Below are 22724 nucleotides of genomic sequence, written 5' to 3'. Positions count from 1 at the left end.
TGGTAGCAGTTGAAAGAAAAGTTGGAATGAAATTCAAGATGTAGGATAAATCAAAGACAAGAAGCATCAAGAATTCCTTTAAGCTACTTTGTGAGTGTTTTTTTTCCAATGCAAACTTTGTGCCCATCAATGATTAGAGCACATATGGCCTAATAGCCAGCTGCTCTTTAACTCTAGCATTGGCTGAATTATAAAGTTGGTTAATATGTCTTTATAAAAATAATGATGCTCTTTATAACCTAACACCAGATTAATAAGTTGTAACTACCTGTTTTCTTTGTCTTCTTCCAAGATTAAATATGGGCTCTTGAAAGTGAGGGACATTCCAAAACAAAGTAAACCAGGGTTGGATATTAACCTGAGGCATGATCCAGAGTTTGTAGGTTGGATATTATCTACAGTCTACACTAGCTGAAGCCCATCCTGGGAAAGACAATAAATTTAAGGACCTACCATAATGGCTGACTTTGGGCTATGTTTTTGTTAAACTAAGCCTTTGAGAGCATTTTTTCCATGAAGCTCAAATTATTTTTAGCAGTTCACGCTCATAAGAATTGTTGGGACATGTAAAATGGAAGAATCTTTGGCATAATCTTTCTTCAAACAGTATGCTATATATATCTTTTCTAACGCAAGAATACTTGGTGGTTGCTAATGGGGTCATCAATCACAAAGCAACAATTTAGTGAAGAAAAGAATCCCAGAAAGTGGGTGCAGCATACAAATTATTGGATTATGGGCATATTATCATACCATCAAAGGAGTTGAAAGCATCTCAACAAGTTCATCAAGCTGCTAATTAAAAAAAAAAAAAAAAAAAAGAATAAAAAAGCAACAACAAGGCAAGCTGTCAAGAGTTGAAATCAACTTTCAACAGCAACAAGGCTTTATATCATAAAGAAAAGCTCCATAAACAGTCTCAAAGCTTAACTTCATTCTGCAGTTTTCCACAAACTGCATACATAACCGGTTGAGATAAGAAGGGCGATCTTTCTAGAAATGTGTTGTGCCCCTGAATTGTTAAAGAAAAAGTTTGCTACAACTACAGAAATTATTTAATTATCAACTATTCATTAGGCATAGATTGTACAGATAACAAAAACATGCTTTTGAAAATGTCATGAAACAAAGTACCAAACCAAAGGCTACACTCTCCAACCACACCACACACCACACAACCAACCCACCCCCACCCCCCCCCCCCCCCAAAACATATCTCTACTTTTCTATTTAAGCATACCATGGTATGTTTACTAGTTTTGAGATTCAGCCTCCTCCCTCTCTATCAGTTTGATGAAATTGCCAACAATTGTCTTGCCTTCTGATGTTATAATGCTTTCTGGATGGAACTGTACCCCCTGCGATTTGACAAACAATTTCAATTTGAGCTTATGCAGGTATATTTGATTGTACCTATAGTAAAAAGGTAAAATCCATTGTGTTAACAAGAACTACTGATGCCTTATTAGTTCCTCACTCAAATCTGTCAAGTAATTTGTATGAAGGAACATTTGCCTAAGCCTATGCAGCGTGCCGTCACATTTCTTTCTCTGCATAACATAAGTAATGGGAAAAGAATCTCACCTGCAGATGCTTATACTTTTTGTGACGAGCAGCCATTATTAGTCCATCCTCTGTCCATGCTGTAATCTCAAGTTCTTCACTAGGGAAACTCTCCTTTTCAATCACTAAGCTATGATATCTCCCAGCAGTGAATGGGCTGGAAAAGGTAAAATGAGTGAGACATACGAACAATTTTATTGTCACATACTGACATATTAAGGTACTATTTTGATATAAAGGTACTGAAGGCTAGTTATGGAAGATATATAAAATAGTCTTAATTCCTCACTGAGTTGTTACTGTCACCTGAAAAATGAGGTGGAGCAAACTATTTTAGCAAACTAATAGACTCCCAGATACCAATGTCAACCAACAATAAGGAAAGTTAATGATGGATTTAACCTAACAAATTTTCTTCACCTATCAAGAAAATACAATGTGATTTTTCTAGGGAGAAAAATATACACAGAAAGACAAAGAAGATTCCAATACTTAAAGAAATCACTGCATACGTCATTATCTCAACAATTGCAAAGTTATGATATTATCAAAGAAATTGTTTATTACATTCACTTGAAAAATTAAAGCCCTTAACCAGGGAAATTTTTTTTTGACTATTATCTCATATGATTTAAAATAAAAGTGTTTAAGACCATAATAACTAGTTAGTTGAGAAAAATAACAAGCACTTCAAAGATCATAGAAACACAATTTGAAAGATGTGCATGGGTATTCACAAAATAGTATATATGATCTGCTTTTGAGAGCAAATTGAAAAAAGCTTTGGGAGAAGGAAATAGACAACGGGAGAAGAGAAAGAGGGAGAGAGAGAGAGAGAGGGGGGGGGGGGGGGTGGGGAGAGGAGGGAGGGGGAGGAGGAGAGGGGAAGAGATTCCTCCTACAACAAATTAACCCTTTTAAATTATGGTCATTGAACTACATGTTTAGTCAAATAAAAAAATCCAAGGGATTTGTTGTCAAAAACAGAAGCATCCAAATGAACTAATGTCTTTGACTGTACCTCCAACCTACAATGTGATTCTCTTCTCCGTAAATGAAACATAGTTAATGAAGAACACTGGGAGAAGGAAAATTTCTAAACAAATATGGAGGAAAAAAAAGAAAGGGTAACAAGAATTATTCCTCCCACAACAAATATAAACTTCATAGTGATCATTTCTCTACACGATTAATCAAATAAAAGACTCAGATGATTTGTTCCAATAAATGACAGAATTCAAATTATCAACTTATCAAGGAAAACGACAAAGCTCAACTTTGGTTGTCATACAATTCTACAGATACGCGTCAAGGTGCATGTCAGTATGGAATTTGTTTTCATTCATTAATTATAGGCTGTCTTGACAAATCGATATTCTCAAGTTACATCTAGGTGAATACCATGTGTATAGTTGTCTTATGAACTACAACTATTGGCAGTGCACGTTGCATAAGGCAAGATGGACATTCAGCATGACAACCAAGAGCAGGATGATATGAAACATGTAATTTGAACAATATAGTAAGAAAAGAAGAATGTCTTAGTGAAAGAACATACTTTGGTAACCCAGAAAACAAGCCATCTTCTCCTTTCTCATCATAATATACGAGAGAACTTTTCCCATGCATGACACCATAAGGAGAACGCACAACCTTCCCTGAAGCCAGCAATGTGATAAGGAATATGAAGAAAACACGAACCAATACATGAAGGTGTTTGTAAGTGATTTTGAAATGTCTTAGAGACTCACCTCCAAAAGCCTCTCCAATGCACTGCAGCCCCATACACACACCAAACAAGGGCACTAGAGGTCCAAGCTCCAAAACAGTTTGCAATGATATTCCAGAATCTTGTGGTGTGCCTGCAAAATGAAATGTACTTTACCATATGTAGGTTTCATTTCATCCTTTTAATCCAGCTGAACTTTGAGTGTATCTCATAAATATAACACACATGCAAAACACTAACCTGGTCCTGGGGATATAAGCACCCCTCTTGGATTTTTCCTATTAAAATTCAAAGCAAAAGTTACATATATTACTAGTGAACACAACAAACATCTCTCTCTCTCTCTCTCTCTCTCTCTCTCATACACACACACACACACACACACACACACACACACACACACACACATATATAATCCATGATGTAAGGATCATCAAATGCCAATTTACTACATAAAATATGAGTTCTTACCTTTTTAACTCTTCCACAGTTAACTCATCATTCCGATAAACCTCAAAGTGGCATCCTAACTCCCCCATGTACTTCATAACCACAAGGTATCAGGAAAACAGCTTTTAAATAAAAATGCATTAAAAGAATTGTGTTTGCAAGAGAGAGGTAGAGGTTCCAAACAGATAGGAAATTTATCAAGCAAAACAGTTGACAATGCAAAAGGTCCTAAATGCCGCAAAACATAACTTTCATCAAAGTTAAGACTTTCTATTCTTTTCTTCTTTTGTCCGAAAAATTAAAGAGGTCATTTTGGGGCATAAATCATTGTCGGTAATACCCCTACTACAAAACAAAAGCCAAGTTATTAAGACACATATAGCTTAGCATTCCATATGGTACTGTTAGCCATGTTCACAGTCTCTTCAAAATGGAGTGAATAACTGAACTTTCTTGGCTGTGACAATAGTTAATTCATTTGCATATAAACTTTGAAATTTCATTTAGGTGACAATGCAATCAAATACAATTTACTTTCTTAAACGACATGGGCTGCAGCTACAGTGCTTTCATTTGCTTTAGTAGAGCTAAGACTGAAACAGGACTATTTCTTCTTTCTCAATTCAATAAACATTTCATTATTTGCGTTTATACAAAACTTGCCAAAATCAAAGCGTAATGTGAAAAATTACATAAATAACTTCATGTATGCACATATGGTTATAAATTCAGTTCAAGTATAATTGTTCCATTTATATTAAAAAAAAAAAACCACTAGCATACACAACTCATATGATCATAAATTCAGTTAAGGCATAAAAAATTAAAAAAATTATAAAATTTTTTGTGCATGCATAAATGACTAGAAATTAAGTCAAAGCATAAATATTTTATTAAAAAAAAAAAAACTTTTCTTGTGGACGTGATTAGAAATCCACTTATACCTTTTTTGTTCAATTGAAAAGGCTTTCAAAAAAGCAAAAAAAGGAAACTAATCCTACATTTAAAGCCATGGATATGGAAGAAACATTAATTCTACTAATTATAGTGATTTTCTCGGCATCTAAACACTTGGTAGAATTCAAGCAATTATCATGTAACATGAAAAACAAGCAAGAACCCACAAAACAAATTGACTTTACATGACCAGATCATAATCCAAGAAGATAGAGGACCAAACCTGGCAAAGATTATAAGTAAAGCTATCATAGTTGTCAATGACAATTATGGGATTCTTCATCTCCCTATTAATCGAAACCGCAGCCGAAGAATTCGATCCTGTGACGGCCATTGAACACTTTGCAACGAACCCATTTTCCCTCTTCGCCTCAAAGTTCAATTCTTGAAAACAATAAAAAAAGAAGGGAGAAAGGATCATACACATGCAAGCACATTCAGAGAAACAAAAAGAAAAGATGAAAGAGAGAGATGTAAAAGGAGGAGAAATTACTTGATGGAAGAGAGACGGTTGAGGGGGAAGGTAGACGAGGGTTTTGAAGCATCTCGAGGGGAATAGAGGGTTTGTATTGAAAGAGAGACTGTGAAAGCAGACTTGCAGCCATAGTAGATGTCACAGAGCACTGCAGATAGACTTTGGAAAGAAGCGTTTAGATTCCCAGCGAAAAGAGAAATGGATTTATTGCTGGCAGCTACCCATTTATAGACATTAAAGATATAATTTTGCAATTCCAGAAATTGGGCAATGGAGCGGATGAGCCTTCATAGACTTACCAAACCAGCCATTGCCTGTTTTTTCCTTATTCGCATCAGAATAGCACTGCAGCGGTAAGGATGCGATGAAATTCTCTATTTGGAAAATCTCTTTTTATTTTAAGAAAATTACTATTTAATTAATCTATTATGTTCTTTAATAATTTGATTTTATATTTGTAAAAATATATAATTTAATTTCTTATATTTAATTTTATTAATTATTTATTTTTTTATTTTTATCAATTCAAATATTAATTAATGAAATAAAAAAGGTCAATAAGAGATAAAAATACATAAAAATTTATCATTAATAATAAAAATCGAGAAAAAATATAAATAAAATTATAAACAAAATAAAAAAGTTAAAAATTAATTACTGAATTTTTCTAACCAAATCATTAATTTTATTATAAATAAAAAATAAATAATATTTTTTCTTTTATTTTTCATAATTTTTATAACACCCCTAATTTTTAAATTTATTATTTTATAGAAAAATATTAATATTTTAAATTATTTAAATTTTAAAAAATTATTTAAAATTTTTCAAATTTTAGAAATAGAATTCGATTTTTCAAAATTATGAAACTTTGATGATTTTTAAAAATTAATTTAAAGACCATGTGGAAAAACTAAAAATATATATGGACTCTACGAATTTTTCTAAGTTTTCTAGAATTTTTTTGGAATTTTTGGATCTCGTTTTCGATCCCAAGGTAGAGTAAAAATTTAAAATTGTATCCTGAATCGAACAGGCCGAATCGAACCAGACCGATCGAATCGGACCAGCCTCTTCCTTCCTTTTCTTTCTTTCCCGCGCGCGTCCCGTCTCTCTTCCTTTCTCTCCCGTTTTCCCTCTCCTCCCTCCTCCCCACGCCGGCCAGCCACCGCCCCAGCCTCCCCACCTCGCTGGCGCGTCGCCCCAGTGCCTCCCATCGTCGACCGCTGCGTGGAATGCCGGGAAAATGCTTGCAAAGTCACGCAACGCGCAGCGGGATGCCTCGCCTTCCCGGCGAAAATCTGACCGATCCGGCCACTGATTGGGCCAAGTCTTATGTCAAACACCATCTACACCTCAAGAGCTTTCTATAGACACTAAGAACACTAAAATCCATTGAGCGATTTGCCCAATTTTTGTCCGGTAAGTTTTAGCCCATTTCGACTTTTGGCTAGATTTCTCGCAAATCGTGAACTCCACGAGAAAACCGAGAGTACCAGAGCGCTCCACTCGTCGAGAGCTTCGCGGCAATATAAATTTCAAAATTTTTCAATACTATTTTTCGGTGGGTCCCACGAAACTTTGTAGTGTTTTTTCAAGTATTAAATGAGCTTAGAAAATTCCGTAAAAATTATATACTAACCCCCGTGTTGTGGGCTTCGTGTAGATACCTTCAATTCGCGGAAATTCGATGGTTGCCCAAGTTTGTGAATTTCCGGCCAGACAGACCGGCTACCAAAAAAGTCTTAGAATTGGATCGAGATTTTGGCTACCCCACCATTGTCAGATGTCCCGAGCGCGTTCCGGAGGTCGGAATCGGCATAGGTAAACCCGAACCTTACCTTTTCATAATTTTCTAGTGCTTGAATTGGATTAAAAATTTATAAAATATTTGTGGTAGCTTAGAAAATTATAATTCCTTTTGCATTAGCTTAGTAATGATGCTGAAAGCCGCGGGGCAAAGTTTTAGAATTTTTAATGTTCATTTGGGTAGTTTTTACAAGAGGGTTAAATTATGAGGACTAAACTGTAATTTTACATGTTGTGATTGATGACTGTTTGGGTGGGCCCAGGAGGGGCCGTGTGATGTGATTGAGTTGTGGATATATGGTTTGTGGATATGGAAGTGTGTTTTAAGCCTTTTTGCAGGTTGGGTAGATCCTAGATATAGGGAAGATTTTGTCGGATTTTTAGCACAATTTAGGACATCTTTGATCTTTTTCTTATTGTATTGAGTCAAATATATTAAATAATTGTAATAAAATTGTCAGGTGAGCCGGGACAGCCTTCCTCCTCCGCCTAGCCACCACAGTGACTGCGGTCAAGTCTGTGAGTAAAATATTAATTTTGATTGTAATTTCGATATTATTATATGTCCAAGCATGCCCATGCATCACTTATAAATATGTATTTATGTAGTTAAACACTAGGCACGTTTTATGTTGCATTCATAATTGTTAAAATGCCATGGATGTTGTTGTGGTAATTTGGAGCAGTGTGCGTGAGTTGGCGTGCGTGTGGTATGGTATTGGCTATGGACAGAATGGGTAGACACGGCTTGAGATCTTCGCTAGGATCCGGTCCTTCGGGGTAGACATGGCTTGAGTTCTTCGCTGGGACCCCGATTTGGTTTATTAAGCGAAAATCCGGCTTGAGTTCTTCGCTGGCACAGGTTGGATTAAGAGGGCTATATAGGGGATCAGCTCCCATATATGTATTGTTTGACCTTATCGGGCGTGTGAGTGCTCCAGATTACCTTTTTGCTGTTATAATGTGAAAATATTAATGATATTGCATTTCACTCTGCAGGGTACATTAGCTTTAGATAGCTATAGAGATTATGGTTAAAATTGATATTTTACTCTCTGAGTCGAACGCTCACTCCTGTTCATTATTTTTTCAGGCTACAGGAGGATTAGTGTTATGGTTAACCTGCTTTTCTTCTTCGCAGGTCATTTATTAATGTTTATATAATTCTGTTAACTCCTAAAATTTTCGCATGTGTTAGAAATATTTATTTGATTTAGGTCTGTAATATAATTTACCATGTTGGACCTGTAAACTTATTTTATGCATGTATGTTGGACTGGATGAGGGAGCTGAGCTCCCATTTGACTTTATGTTATTATGAGTATGTGGAGGGTGAGCTGAGCTCCCCAATTGATTATATATTGTGTTTACAGGTCGGGCGAGTCAAAAACTCCCCGTTAAAAGTTTTATTTTATGGTCGGACTCTGTCTGGTTGAATTCTTGAAATTGAGCCCAAATTGGCCTTAGAATTGGGTTGAGGAATGTTTAGGCTTACTACGGGCCTAGGAGGCTTTAGGCTGGCCCAGGTCCTAGTGCCGGTCCAACCCATAGATTGGGTTGTAACAATTTTATATTTTCTCTTCGACATTATGTTAAAATTTATAGTATATTATTATTATTATTATTATTATTATTATTATTATTATTATTACAACTAAATTAAAATATTTTTACAATTTATTTTTATTAATTGCAAAGTTTTTATTTTGAATTTTAGTATAATTTATTATTATTTAATAAAAATAAAATAATTAAAGCTGTAATTAGCATTATAATGCCTAAAATAACCTTGAGATATAATTAAAACTAGATAGATATAAAAAAAAATTTTGGTGGACTTAAAAAACAAAATTTTAAAATAATATATTTTTATTTTTCTATTAACTTAACAAAATTTTATAAATCGATTGTTTACAAGCGAGATAAAATATAAAATTTTGTGAAGTTTATTTTTTAAAATAATAATTTTATTTATTTAAAATAAAGTAATAAAAATATCTTTTAAAATAAATATTGTCTGCACTCTTATTTTTTTTTAAGTCGGATTATGAAATATAATTGTAATTTAAAATGAATAATCTGATTTTTTCTCAATTCATAATGGTAAAAAAAAATAAAAAATATAATTTTCCGATGGAAACGCTTTTAGTTATTAGTTAATAAAAAAAAATACACAAGTATTTTAGGTCAAGAGTAATAATTTATTATTGATTTTAACCTAATTTCAAGTTGGATTAGTAATTCACTTTTTATAATTAATTATGTTATGCATAATTGTTTCTTATAATAAAATATTTATTAATAATCTCAAGGTGAATTTCATATTTTATTAGAGTTACATTAAATTATTGTATTTAGTATTTACAAATCAAGTTGCTCGCACGGTATTATGGGTTTACGAATAGTTTAGTCTCTTTATCATGTGATAAGATTATTAATGTAACAAGTGGATCCACCATATATCATTTGCCTCAAATTTATTATAGACCAAATATAAATAATAATTATTGATAATTTTTTTTTAATTATTAGGAGGTGTATTTCAGTTATTAATTAATCAAAGTAATTACCTCCTGAACCCTTGCAATAGCCTAAAAATCATGAAAGTCTTTCCGAGTCAAACAATATACTTATAAACTCAAAGTCGAATCTAGAATTTCTCTTAAGCCGATCTTATTATTAACTACTATTACAACAATCCGATTATATATATTTATTTTAAAAGTTGTGATCGTAACTTATTACTATTTTATTTAATGTCACAAATTAGTATTTTTATAATAATGATATTTACCTTACGAATGTCATTTTTTATATATATTATTATTATTATATTTATTTTAAATTATTATTTGTAATTTTGTTTTTATAAAAAAATAATAAATAAATAAATAATTTAATTTAATTTATTAAATGATAATAAAATAATTAAATTTTCCTAAATTGTATTTATTTTTATTATTACTAAAGTTTTATTAAACTTTAACATAATAAAATAATTTTGGACTAATTGTAAACCCCTAAGAAATTGAGCGACTAATAGTGTCATTAGAAGTAAAAAAAAAAAAAAAAAGAAAAGAGCCCAAAACGCAGCGCAGAGACCCCCTCCCCTTCCTTCTCGTCTCTCTCCCCCGTTCCTTCTCCTTCCCTCCCTCTCGCTCTCTTTCTCCAACGACCCATCCACCACTATCGGTGACGCCCCCAACAACCCCTCCACCGCAAGATGACGACGGCGAGGCACCAGACGACTGTGGACTGCAGCAGCGCCGGCGAGAATGAGAGAGAGAGAGAGAGAGAGAGAGAGAGAGAGAGAGAGAGAGAAATCGCGAATGGGGGCCCAACTTTCAGACCATTTTCTGCCTATTTTCGACGGCCATTTCCAATGGTTCCAAGTGCCACAAACTCCTAGGATGACCAGCTTTCAGATGGACCAGTGGCACTCCATTTGGTGGCCGGAGAAAGGAGAATCGACGAGGCAAATATGGGAGAAAAACATATGGGTTTTGAGCTTTCCGAGCACTTTTCCGGCGATCCGACCATAGGATTAGAAATCCGAGACCACCGATGGACTCAGGGCGATGAAATCTTTGAAATGGGACTGGCCCAGCTCCGATTGGATATCATTTGAAAAAGGCGATTATCGGACGGTCCCGATTGCTTGGTGAGAATTTTGAGCTTTTTCGATTTTCAAAAATTAAAAATAATTTCATGATAATTATTAATAATTTTTGGACATAATTTAGGTGCGATCATATCGAAGATAGCTCACCGGCGCCAAGACCGCATTTTCGGCCAGATCTAGCTGTCCGGCGGTGTGTCTCAGAACGTGGTCAATATTATAGTTAATCCTAGCGTTTTCAAATGTTTCGGATGCGTTCCAAGTTTTAGTTTTGGCATAGGTAAACCCGAACTCTACGTTACTCAATTTTTGCCTTATACTAAGTTTAGAATAAAATTCATAAAATATTCGTGGATGATCAAAAAATTATGATTCATTTTGCAATAGCGTTATCATATTGTTAAGGACCGCAGGACAAGTTTATAGAATTTTTAAAGTTAATTTGGATAGTTTTTAAAAAATATTAATTTTAAAGTCTTATAATTGAATTGTCAGATGTTGTAATTATTACTTAGTTTGGAGGGCCTATATAATGATGATGAGATATGGGTTGAGTTTAGAAGTATTATTTAAACCATTTTGCAGGTTGAGTAGGTCCTAGATATAGGAGAAATTCAACCGGATTTTCGACACGAATTAGGCTGTATATTGTCTCTTTAAAGTCTTATTTTGAATTAGTATTAATAAATCTATAATATAATTATTTAGATAATCGAGGTCAGCTATTTTTTTCTACCCAGCAGCCATAATAGCCCCCAGTGTACTGTGAGTAGATATTCATTTTATTTACAATTTCAATATTATTATATTTTTGGCATGCTCATGTATCACTTATACTTATATTTATGCAGTTAAATATTAGGCATGCCCTACTTTGTATTTATACTTGATGATATTACTTTGGTTATTGTGTTTTGATAATCTGGAACTGTGTATGTGAGTAAGTGTGTATGTGGTGTATATAGATATGGGTAAGACGGGCAAATCGGCTTGAGCTAATCTCGCTTGGGGCACAGTCCTTTTTTTTTTAGAAAGTCGGAATGAGTACTGCTTTTAGTTTATTTCACTAAACCCCGCATATGGATTATTAAGCGAAAGTCCAACTCGAGTTGATTTTGCTAGCAGGCCTTGGATTAAGAGAGATGGGTAAGGAGAGCAGCTCCCCATATATTTATGTGTGAGTATGGATATGACCCAGGTATGTAAGTGCTCCAGATTATCTTTGATGTGACTTAATATGATTTGTATAACTTGTATGAAGATGATACATTTCATTTCTAAGGGTACATTAGAATTAGATAGTTATAGAAATTGTATGTAAAATAAATATTTACTCTCTGATTCGAACGCTAATTCCTGCTCACCCTATTTTTCTAGGATACAGGAGGATTTTTTTTTTCTGAATAACCTGCATTCTTCCTCACAGGTCTATTACTAGTTATTTATTTGTAATATTATTTTTAAATTTATAATTTAGAACTCCTCATGTGTTAGCAGTATTGTGGATCTTGTTAGAGACGATATTAAATTGAGTTTTTGATTTTTTACTGAATGACAAAAATTTTTATGATATATAAATAATTTATAAATTGTAGTAATAGGGTTGAGCTGTACTTCCCTCGCTTGAGTAGTTGATAATCATCGGATTGGGTTGACACATATTAAAATGAAATATTTTTATTTTATTTTATTTACATATTGAGCCTCAATTTTGGACTTTAGTTATGGATTTAGGAACAGTAAGACATACTACGGACTTTGAAAGTTTTATGTTGGCCCAAATCATAGTGTCGATCTGGTCTATTGAATCGGGTCGTGACTACTATACAAAAAAATCATTGATAACTGTTGATAGCTTGAAGCCTTCAACAACCATAGTGTGTGTTTGATATACATGTAATGATTTAGCAGATTTTGACAGATGCAAAAATGGGGGGAAAAAACAAAAGGAGAAAATCGAGAATTGAGTTAGATGGAAGCATTTTCCATGTGAAGATCGAGGGACGACGTTAGTTAATTATAAAGCTTTCCTAACAAGGCCGCACATTTCATGGTTTTTTTTTTTTTTTTCAAGTTCACGGTGCCGTTGCCTACCAACTTATAGGACTTTTTCCTTTATGAAACTCCACCTTACAGGACTCGTCTCAATTTTATTTATTTACTAAAATTTCATATTACTTCAAACTCCACCTTATGGTAAGAAATTATTACATTTAGGTTATTTAAGTTTTATTAAATAAAATTCTACCCAAAAAAAAATATTATTAAATAAAATTAAGTAAAAAAAAATATAAAGTATATATAAAAAAATGAGCTTAAAAATATTCAAATAATTGGTGGAATTGATTAAAATCTTAAATTTAAAGATAAAAGTAATGCAGATTATATATGCCTTAGTACGATTTTTCTAAAATGAGATTTAAAAAAAAAAAGAAAAATAGAAAATAAACATGGGCTGCTTGTGACTGGAGACAGACTTTGCTGGGGTCAGAAGGGTTATAATAGGATGTGTGAGGGTCCACTTTTAGTTGGACTGAGCACTGACACCGTGACCCGTTGCAATTGGATTAAGAAGGGAATTCAATAACTTTTTTTTTTTAATAAAAAAATCTCAAAGAAATTATATTTTAATTCGACGATTTTAACTTTAATAGTTTGAAATAAATTAAATGAGAATTAATTTTAATTAACTTTTAAATATGTATTATATGGATTTATTATTTAATATTAAATTATATTATATGGCTGTCATGTTAGTATTCAAGCATTCGTTATAAATTAATTTTACTCATTGATAAAAATTACAATTAGTTAAATAGATTTTATTTCATTAAATCAGTGAAAAAGTATAAATCTATTTAAAATTTAATAATTTAAATATATATTTTATAATATAAATTGTAGTATTTAATTTTTATTTTTTTTAAAATATTAAAAATAAATCCATTAACTTCATGTAAAGTGACATTTAAAAGAAACTGTCAAATTACATTTTATTGATCATTCATATTTTCTTATAAACTTTATTATTAAAAGGTGTGAATTGACTAGGTCATTTTATTCATTTATTTTTATCAATATTTTTCATGTAATTTATGTTTTTAGCAAATGACATTTTGATGTGAGAATTTAATACTTAAATTAATGTAAAATGTATTTTTGAAGTTTTATTTTTCCATCGTTCAAGAATCTTAAATGTGTGTTTTATGATTATTTTATTTTATTATTAAATTAAAATTTATCAAAAATAAAATTATTATAACTCTCATTAATAAAAGTCCTTTTTCATGTAAAATAAAAAACATGAGGATATCTATAATTGAAATTCTACATTAATTTAAAAAATAAAATATTTTTATTATTTGAATTTCTTGAAAATTCATGAAACAATAAATTTTAACAGTTTTTTTTTAAATATAAAACACATGGATTAGTAATAAAATATACTACTATTAAAATTCTGAAAATTTTAATAAAATTCTAATTTCATTCACCATATATTTATATATATTAATTTTATCCTTGATTTTTTTGTTCTTTTTATTAAAAATAAAATATACATATATATAGAATAAAGTCTTTATTTCATTACTAAAATTATAAAATTTATTATTTTATAATTTACAACTTACACGTACTTCATAATTGATGTAGGATCCAAACTATTTTTAGCAGTTAAAATTGAAAGCTCACATGCCCAACTAAAAAGGGAAGTTAGTAACTAGCAACTCAATTTTTTTGGCAGCTAAACCCTAAACCAGGAAACTCCAATCCAAAATCCAAACACCCAAAATGACCATATTATCCTTACAATCCCTAAAATATTCCCAATCCTAGTCCTAATCTGAATAGGCCATTCACACTAGTGGTCAGCTCCCTAAACTTAAACCTGCTAAAGATGGAGAGAGAAAATCAAAGATAGAAAAGAAATAGAAACTGAGAAAGAAAGAAGGAAAGAAAGTTTTGGTTTTTTTCATAGCCACCATTTAAGACCATATATTATATAGATAAATATACAGATACGCGCTCACAAGATGCGTACTTTATAAGCCATTTTCCTGACCTTCACCTTCTCTGTACACTTACAAGCTCATGTTCACTGCTCAAACCCTAGATCTTACACTGTTCTTTATCTTTTTATTGTTTTTCTTTAATTTTTTTTTACATTGCTGTTAAAGTATACCCATTTGCAGATAAACACACAATTAACATACTTTCTTTCTTTTTAATTAGATCTGCTCAATTCACCTTTTCTTTTAAGCATTTCCTCTTAGTTACTTACAATTCCCCGCCACCACCTGTGGATGAGAATTATATTTAATGTTGTAGTAAGAGAGACTTCTGGATCGGTGCATATCTAAATACCCACTTCTTAATATGCCTCAATTTTCTTTCTTTTTGTTGTGAATTTAGTGATGCTTGTTGCCAAATTTGCAGGGAGAATGTTTCATGATATCTGAAGTTTATTGTTATTTTTTGGGGTTGAGATTTTAGTGTTTGATTCCACGTGATCCGCTTAAATTGATTCAAGATTTTACATTTTTGTTTGGTAGATTAGATCTGGGATTTTTGTTCTGATGCTTTATATGTGGTAGTTTTGGATTTTTAGTTACTGGGTCATCAAATGGCAATGCCACCGGGAAATGTGGTCTTATCAGATAAAATGCAGTTTCCCGCTGGTGGCGGTGGCGGCGGGGGAGTTGGAAATGAGATCCACCAGCAGCATCACCATCGCCACCAATGGTTCACCATCGATGAGCGTGACGGGTTTATTTCGTGGTTGAGGGGGGAGTTTGCGGCTGCCAACGCGATCATTGACTCCATCTGCCACCACCTGCGCTGTGTTGGGGAACCAGGTGAATATGACATGGTTATTGGGTGTATACAGCAGAGGAGGTGCAATTGGAACTCTGTGCTGCATATGCAGCAGTATTTCTCGGTGGGGGAGGTGATTGTTGCGTTGCAGCAGGTGGCATTAAGGAAGCAACAGCAGCAACAACAAAGGTATTATTATGATCAAGCGAAAGTTGGGGGAAAGGAGTTTAAGAGATCGTGGAGTGCTGGGTTTAACAAAGGACATAAGGTTGGTGGTGAGGTAGTGAAAGAAGCGGTTAATTCTAGTGTAGAAAGTCATAGTTTTGATTGGAATTCTTCAGGGAATGGTGGGAATGACAAATTCGAGGAGATCAAATCAGGTGGTGATGGTGAGAAACTGGAGGATAAGAGTCGAGCACTTGCTGAGGATAAGAAAGGTAAGTGCGGGTTTTGTATTTAGAACGTGATTCTTGATTATGTTTTCTGATTAATGTTATAATTCTTGTGGCTTGATATAGCAGGAATTAGTTTTATTAACTTCACGTATTCATTGAAGTTTGTGATTGAAAAGGATTTGGTGTTCATGTTATCATATGGATTTGCCTTATATGAATATTTCTTACATGTGTATGTCAATGAATCAAGGAAGCTTCTTCCTTTGTTGATTTTGAATTCACGCATTTTGCGGAGGCTGATTAGGGAAGTGTTTTATCATCTACATATTGCTGTCACTCGATTGAGTCTACCTTTTCCAATTATAATTTTTAACATGTACTCTGCATCTAATTTCTTTTCGTTTCTGTTTTGAGAAGTAATACAGGAATCTTGTCCCACCCCACCTCATATAACTATAACACGCTCCTTCTTTTTGGGGCATCCTCGCATCCTGTCCTTGGAGGTGATGTAGGTGTATTAAGTCAAGGATTAAATTGTACATCTTTGCAGCTTGTTGAAGTTGTGCTGCCTCTTAATATGGTAGTTGATTGATTTTGTTCATGCTTATATTGCCAAATAGTTGTGCACTCCATCTGTGCTGAAAGGCAAGTCCTAGTGTCAGGATTTATTTCTAAGAAGCTTGTAACTGTTAAAACTAAGAATTTTACTTTGTTAAATGCTGTTTTTTTCCCGATTCTTGTCTTTTTTTCTCTTTACTTTGCTTCTGAAGAAGATTGGCTTTCCTAATCTGGCTTTTGATTTGGTTTTGGTTCTATTTTGTTTTCCTGTTGAAAACATTATGTATTCTGCCTTATTAACATCATACAAAGTGAAATTAAATCAAAGTCTCAAAATTATGAAAGATACAAAATCAGTTGAAACTACAGCTAACACCTTGCATCGTAGACTTCTTTTGGGAACATGGATGTTCATTCATTTACTTGTCATGGGAGCAGATGCTGTTGCAAAGCCACACATAGATAACCACATGAAGGGTTCAGAAAATTCAGAAGGAACCTTGTCTGAGAATTTGGAAGCTGAGTCTGAGGCTATGGATAAGCAATCCAGTCCAAAAGGTTACAAACTGTATTTTAAACTCATATATTGTTAATTTTCTCCTCTAAAGGTTACAAGACTGTTGTGGTTTAGCACAGTTTATCCTTTCTTTTGTTTTTTCTAAAAAAAAAATTAGCATGTTATTTTATAATTTAGTTGTCTTTGGATATTCTGCCAGAGAATGATGCTCGTTCCACTCAGAATCAGAGTGTGAAGCAGAATCTCACTGTAACTCCAAAAACATTTGTTGGTTCAGAGATAGTTGATGGAAAGACGGTAACACTTCTATGGGCTCTTTCTTTTTGATATCCTGAATAGATTCATATTTCTCTGGGATTGCTACATCAGTCTCTTCTTTCTTCTGCTTCTAAGATGTGCTTATCTTTGCACTAGGTTAATGTGGTTGATGGGCTCAAATTATATGAGCAATTGCTTGATGATGTGGAAGTTTCGAAGCTTGTTTTGCTGGTTAATGATTTGAGAGCTTCAGGGAGAAGAGGACAATTTCAAGGCAAGGGTTTATCCTTCTTTAGATTAGAAGCTACTATAATTAGTAACATCTAATTATACTGTTCTTATATATACCCTTCCATATTGTACTTCATCTCATGACATAGTTTTGTTGTGGTCTGATGAAATGGAAGCTGCTTTCTTAGAAGATTCATGATCATGCAATATGCATGAAGTAGTGGTAATTAATAAGTGTTGCTAGAAACAACCAGAGGTTGCATGTTCTAGAAGTCTTGTATGACTAGTAAGTATGAATATGTAATTTTATGGTTGTACTATTTGAGTAGAAAATAATCTTGTGGTCAACTTTGACAAACTAGACGCCAATGTCCAGTGACATGTTTCCATATTTCAACTAACAACATGCCATTGACTCGAATGCTCTTATGTAACTTCTATAGGTGGACCAGTCTGAACTGACAGTTATGGTCCAGTTCAACACCGGTTTTGACCTGTTTCGGTCTGGTTTTGGTTCTGGGTTGGAATGTTCCAGTTCCTAACTGGACCGGCTGGGTCTACTCCTGGATATACCTGCTTTTCCGGCCATACAAGTAGACTACTAGATACACAGCCTAAAATAATATTTATGTAATGAAACTCATGCGAAAGCTAATTTCTTTTTGTCAATAGAAGTAATAAAATAATTTAGCTTATATTTAAAGCTGGGATTAATAAACATCCATTTTACTATTTGCTCATCTCCATTCTACTGTCTAGATGTCAAGGCTAGGATTCATTTTCATGCATTATTTATGCAGTTCCTGTTGTTTTTGTTTGTTTGTTTGTTTGTGTAGAATCTGAGCAAATTACACTAAGAGAGTGAATTTTCTAGAATTCTTATGCACTCAATTAAAGGAAAAAGAGAAAGAAGCTGTGTGGTTCTGTGGGAGTGCTCTAATTTTACTTTGGCAATAGACATGCTTGTAAAGCATATTATGGACAGTTAAATGCATTTTGTATTTTCTAATTTATGCGTCAAAATTTGTGTTGTTCAGCTTCATTTTAAAGAAAGTTATTCAAGCTCATATATTGATGAATTCTTTAGTTGTCTTATGATGTCTATAGGAGATGACCCTGTGGAGAAGATTGATGTTGTTAATTAATGTTCTTGCCAACGATTACTGTTGTTGTCCTTCTTGTGTCACTATTCTATAGCTACTAAGACATTTCTACTTGCATCTGCAGTATGCATGGAGCGTCATGAAATGTATACTTACTTTTAATTATCATTTCCTGCTTTGTTGGAAGCCTTTCCTTTCTGTTGTATATATGTCTCTGCTTTATTGTAAGTATCAACCTCAACTAAATTCTTCTTCTTCTTCCTTTTTTTTTTTTTTAATGTGGAGAAGCAGGTCAGACATATGTGGTCTCCAAGAGACCTATGAAGGGACATGGTAGAGAGATGATTCAATTGGGTCTTCCCATAGCAGATGCACCTGCAGAAGATGAAAATGCTGCAGGGAGTTCTAAAGGCATGTTACATCTTACATAAAACTCATTTTATATTCTTGTGTAAATATAAGATGAGCAAAATTTTGTTTCTCCCAATGATATTGAATAAACATTTGTTGTTGATGCTTTCCTCTTATATCAAAATTTGGAATGCTTGAAAAAATTTTTCAGACCGCAGAGTAGAATCCATCCCAACCATGCTGCAAGATGTCATTGATGGTTTTGTAAGCAAGCAGATAATTACCATGAAGCCCGACGCTTGCATAATTGACATATATAATGAGGTTGCTTACTATATTATTCTTTGTAGTGATTCAGAATAAACATTAATTATGCAAGCTAGGCTAATCTTTTGGTGGAAACTTTCCATAGGGTGATCACTCACAGCCTCACTTGTGGCCTCCATGGTTTGGCAAGCCTATTTCTATGCTTTTCTTGACAGAATGTGACCTGACTTTTGGAAGAGTAATCTCAGCAGACCATCCTGGGGATTACAAAGGCTCTCTCAAGCTGCCTCTTGCACCTGGGTAATCATTCTTAGCATTACTTGTCAGTAGAAATGGTTCATCTAGTTCCTTATTGCTGTTGTTAGCTTTCTAAAATTGCATTATTTATTCATGGTTTAAAATTTACCTACACTTGGATGATGTATATCATGGGAAGGTGAATTGGAACTGTATATATTTCTCTTCCACATTTATTCTTCTTGAGTATATTTAGAGATTGAGCACATAGTTCTTAGTCCCTGATAGCCTTATTAGTTCTTAGTCGCTGATATAGCATTCTTTGGTTATGACAACAGATCCCTCCTTGTGATGCAAGGCAAATCCACAGATTTTGCTAAACATGCAATTCCTGCAATCCGAAAACAACGCATACTTGTTACCTTCACCAAATCTCAACCCAAAAAATTTGCACAAAGTGATGGCCAATGGCTATCTTCCTCTGCTGCAGCCCCATCTCCCCACTGGGGTCCCCCACCAAGTAGATCACCAAATCACATTCGCCATCCGGTGCCCAAGCATTATCCAGCTATTCCATCGACTGGTGTATTGTCTGCTCCGCCTATTCGGCCACAAATTCCCCCTCCAAATGGTGTTCAACCACTCTTTGTCACTGCTCCTGTTGCAGCTTCAATGCCTTTCCCTTCACCAGTTCCTATTCCCCCTGTTTCTACTGGATGGCCTGCAGCTCCTCCAAGGCATCCTCCAAATCGTTTTCCTGTCCTTGTCCCTGGCACTGGTGTTTTCCTTCCTCCACCAGGTTCTGGTAATGCATCATCTCCACAGATATCAACAGCTACAACTGAAATAAACTTTCCTGTGGAGACATCATCACTGCCAGATAAGGAAAACGGAATAGGGAAAGCTAATATTGTTACATGTGCTTCTCCAAAAGAGAAATCAGATGGAAAGACTCAAAGACAAGATTGTAATGGAAATACAGATGGAAGGGCTGTGACACAGGAAGAACAACAGCAAAATGTTGATCATACAGTGGCAAACAAGTCAACTGGAACAGTTTAGAGAGAGAGAGAGAGAGAGAGAGAGAGAGAGAGAGAGAGTATTTTGTCGAAAAGGATAGGCTGCAATTGCAATGAGTTTGAAGCAAATGTAAAGAGCGGCAACATTGGAGACTTGGACACTTGATACTAGGAAGGGGGACAAAGGGTAGGAAGAGGAACTTCTCAATTCTCTTTGCAATCCTTTCTGTTCTCTTTTCCTTTTTCTTTTTGTTGTCTTATTATATCAACTCACACTAGGTGGAAACCTCATCCTTAATTCAACTTTTGTTCAGAATTTTTGTTATACATGTTAAAATCTCCTTGTTTTCTTGGAATTTTTGTTGTACAAGTGGCCAAATGATGAATCCGACTTTATACTTGGCTTTTCAGTTTCAGCCTTTTAGGCTATGGGCTACAAGTTGAAAACTTTTAACAGTAAATTTAGGATTCAAATTAGAAGAAGTTACTTTTTAGTCTTATTATTACTTTCATTCCTTTATGTTCAAAAATAAGTTTAAGAGTTTGTAAGATTTGGTTTTGTCAAACACTTTAGTCCTGCCACTCATTTTTAGACATTGTTGGACAATTTTAACTATTTTAGTAGCTATTAACTATTTTAATAATTGTTAGTTATTAGATATCGGTTGTTAATATTTATGTTAGATATTAGTTGTTAGTATTTATCTGTTTATATAGTGATTTAAAGTAAAAATTTTGATAAAAATAATTATTTGATTAACTGTTGAATGTAAAAATAGTGATATCGTTTTGTTCATTCTAGTTAAAATACTCTCTTAACTTTCAAAAATTAAAAAGGGTTATCTTTTATGAAATACTGTGTTGCCAAATAATATAAATAAGAGAAATAATGTTTTAATATTATCTTAAAAATTATTGCTGAATAAGATTTTAATATATTTTTTAGAATAGGGTGATAACATGGTAATAATAATAAAGTTTATAGATAAAATAATAATTTATTTTATCTCTCATTTGATTTGTTTGACTAACAAAATTTGTTTGAATGTAGTTAAAAATTGATGAAAATGTGATGAAATTAAACTTCAAAAATATTTTAATTTACTTTTTAAAATAAAGAGACGAAAATACTATAACGATAAAACTCAAGTAGGAAATAGTAATTTACTTTTTATATTATTGTAAATCCAATCAACTTTTCATTAGCATTAAAAATTTAAAATAATCAAAATTTTAAAAAATATAAAAAATCTGATATCATGTTAGGAAGGAAGTTTTTAAATGTAAAATATGAATTTTTAAGTAATTTGTATATTGATAACTTATTTAGAAGCAAAGTTTTTGCTCTATTAAGGTAAGCTTTTTAAGAGTTTTAGTGATTTTCAAAACCCTCAAAACCTCCAAAATTTTTATTACCTTTATTATCCTCGACATAGCTTCAAACATTAAAACATATCTATTTATATGATAAAGGTATTTAGGGAATTTTCATATTTTATTTTACCTTTTCATACCTTTCATTTAAATAATACAAAATAATTAAATAATTATTTATTATATCTCTCTTTAATAAAATAATATTAAATATACCTTACATTTTATTACATTACTTTATTTTATTTTAAAAAAGATTATCTCAGCTCCTCACATTCCATCATCCATTGAATAAAATATTACCTTGGTAAACCAAGGATTTTCCTTGGTTTTCTTTTGTCCTTCCCCCAACTAATAGTAAGAGACATCACTTACCCCTGTTGAAATCAAGAAATATATAATTTATTTTAAGTAAATTTTAATTATAAAATAAATTATTATATTTAATACAATACAATTTAAAATATAAAATTTAATTAAATTATATATAATTTATATTTAATATAATTTTATAATTGAAGGTCATTAATTCTTTCTTTTTGAAACATCCCTAAACATTATATTAGATAAAATTTATTCTTATTATATAATTCAGAACTAAATTATTTTTATTTTTAAAATATTTTTACTGTAATAATTTTTATAAAAAATAAGTTTATATTAATTATATATTAATTTTAACATATTTATTTTAAATATTATTAATTTTATATAATTTTATTTTTAAAATAGAATTTAATTTTATTATTTGTAAATTTATAAAATTATATTCACAGAATTAAAAATATATATATTTCTATTTTTTTTAATATTAGAGTATCCTTTATGTTATTTTTTGGCACACACTAATTCACTAATTTATTTTTTATCATATCTCTTAATAATATCTCAATTCTCTTCGTAGCGCAATAAATCTTATTACTCACCTCCACTTAATAATTATTGGTTATATATATTTATATTTTTAAACTAAATATATAAAATATTAAATTAGAAT

At 32.5% G+C, this 22724-nt stretch overlaps 2 protein-coding genes across 4 annotated transcripts; one reads left to right on the top strand and one right to left on the bottom strand.

The window, feature by feature from the left end:
- Positions 1–824: 824 nt before the first annotated feature.
- Positions 825–5612, bottom strand: LOC110667583 (anthranilate synthase beta subunit 1, chloroplastic). 2 transcript variants are annotated; one of them, XM_021828478.2, is made up of 9 exons: positions 5474–5612; positions 5193–5333; positions 4923–5083; positions 3764–3834; positions 3533–3570; positions 3315–3425; positions 3122–3221; positions 1585–1720; positions 825–1358 (listed from the first exon to the last, which is right to left on the bottom strand). In XM_021828478.2, exons 2-9 carry the CDS (start codon positions 5302–5304, stop codon positions 1254–1256), a joined length of 834 nt encoding a protein of 277 aa, XP_021684170.1. In that variant the 5' UTR covers positions 5305–5333; positions 5474–5612; the 3' UTR covers positions 825–1253. The 2 variants fall into 2 exon arrangements, with proteins under 2 accessions (XP_021684170.1, XP_021684169.1); XM_021828477.2 differs by having other exon boundaries at positions 5193–5322; positions 5474–5603.
- Positions 5613–14476: 8864 nt separating this feature from the next.
- Positions 14477–20763, top strand: LOC110667581 (RNA demethylase ALKBH10B). 2 transcript variants are annotated; one of them, XM_021828474.2, is made up of 8 exons: positions 14477–15854; positions 16809–16928; positions 17087–17184; positions 17302–17419; positions 18768–18890; positions 19042–19154; positions 19243–19397; positions 19673–20763. In XM_021828474.2, exons 1-8 carry the CDS (start codon positions 15227–15229, stop codon positions 20394–20396), a joined length of 2079 nt encoding a protein of 692 aa, XP_021684166.2. In that variant the 5' UTR covers positions 14477–15226; the 3' UTR covers positions 20397–20763. The 2 variants fall into 2 exon arrangements, with proteins under 2 accessions (XP_021684166.2, XP_021684167.2); XM_021828475.2 differs by having other exon boundaries at positions 14479–15854; positions 18771–18890.
- The last annotated feature ends 1961 nt before the right edge of the window (positions 20764–22724 follow it).

This window comes from Hevea brasiliensis, chromosome 15 (assembly GCF_030052815.1).
Source record: "Hevea brasiliensis isolate MT/VB/25A 57/8 chromosome 15, ASM3005281v1, whole genome shotgun sequence".
NCBI classification, from domain to species: domain Eukaryota; kingdom Viridiplantae; phylum Streptophyta; class Magnoliopsida; order Malpighiales; family Euphorbiaceae; genus Hevea; species Hevea brasiliensis.
The sequence above is the reverse complement of the archived record's forward strand: the minus strand, read 5'-3'. Positions and strand labels throughout refer to the sequence as shown.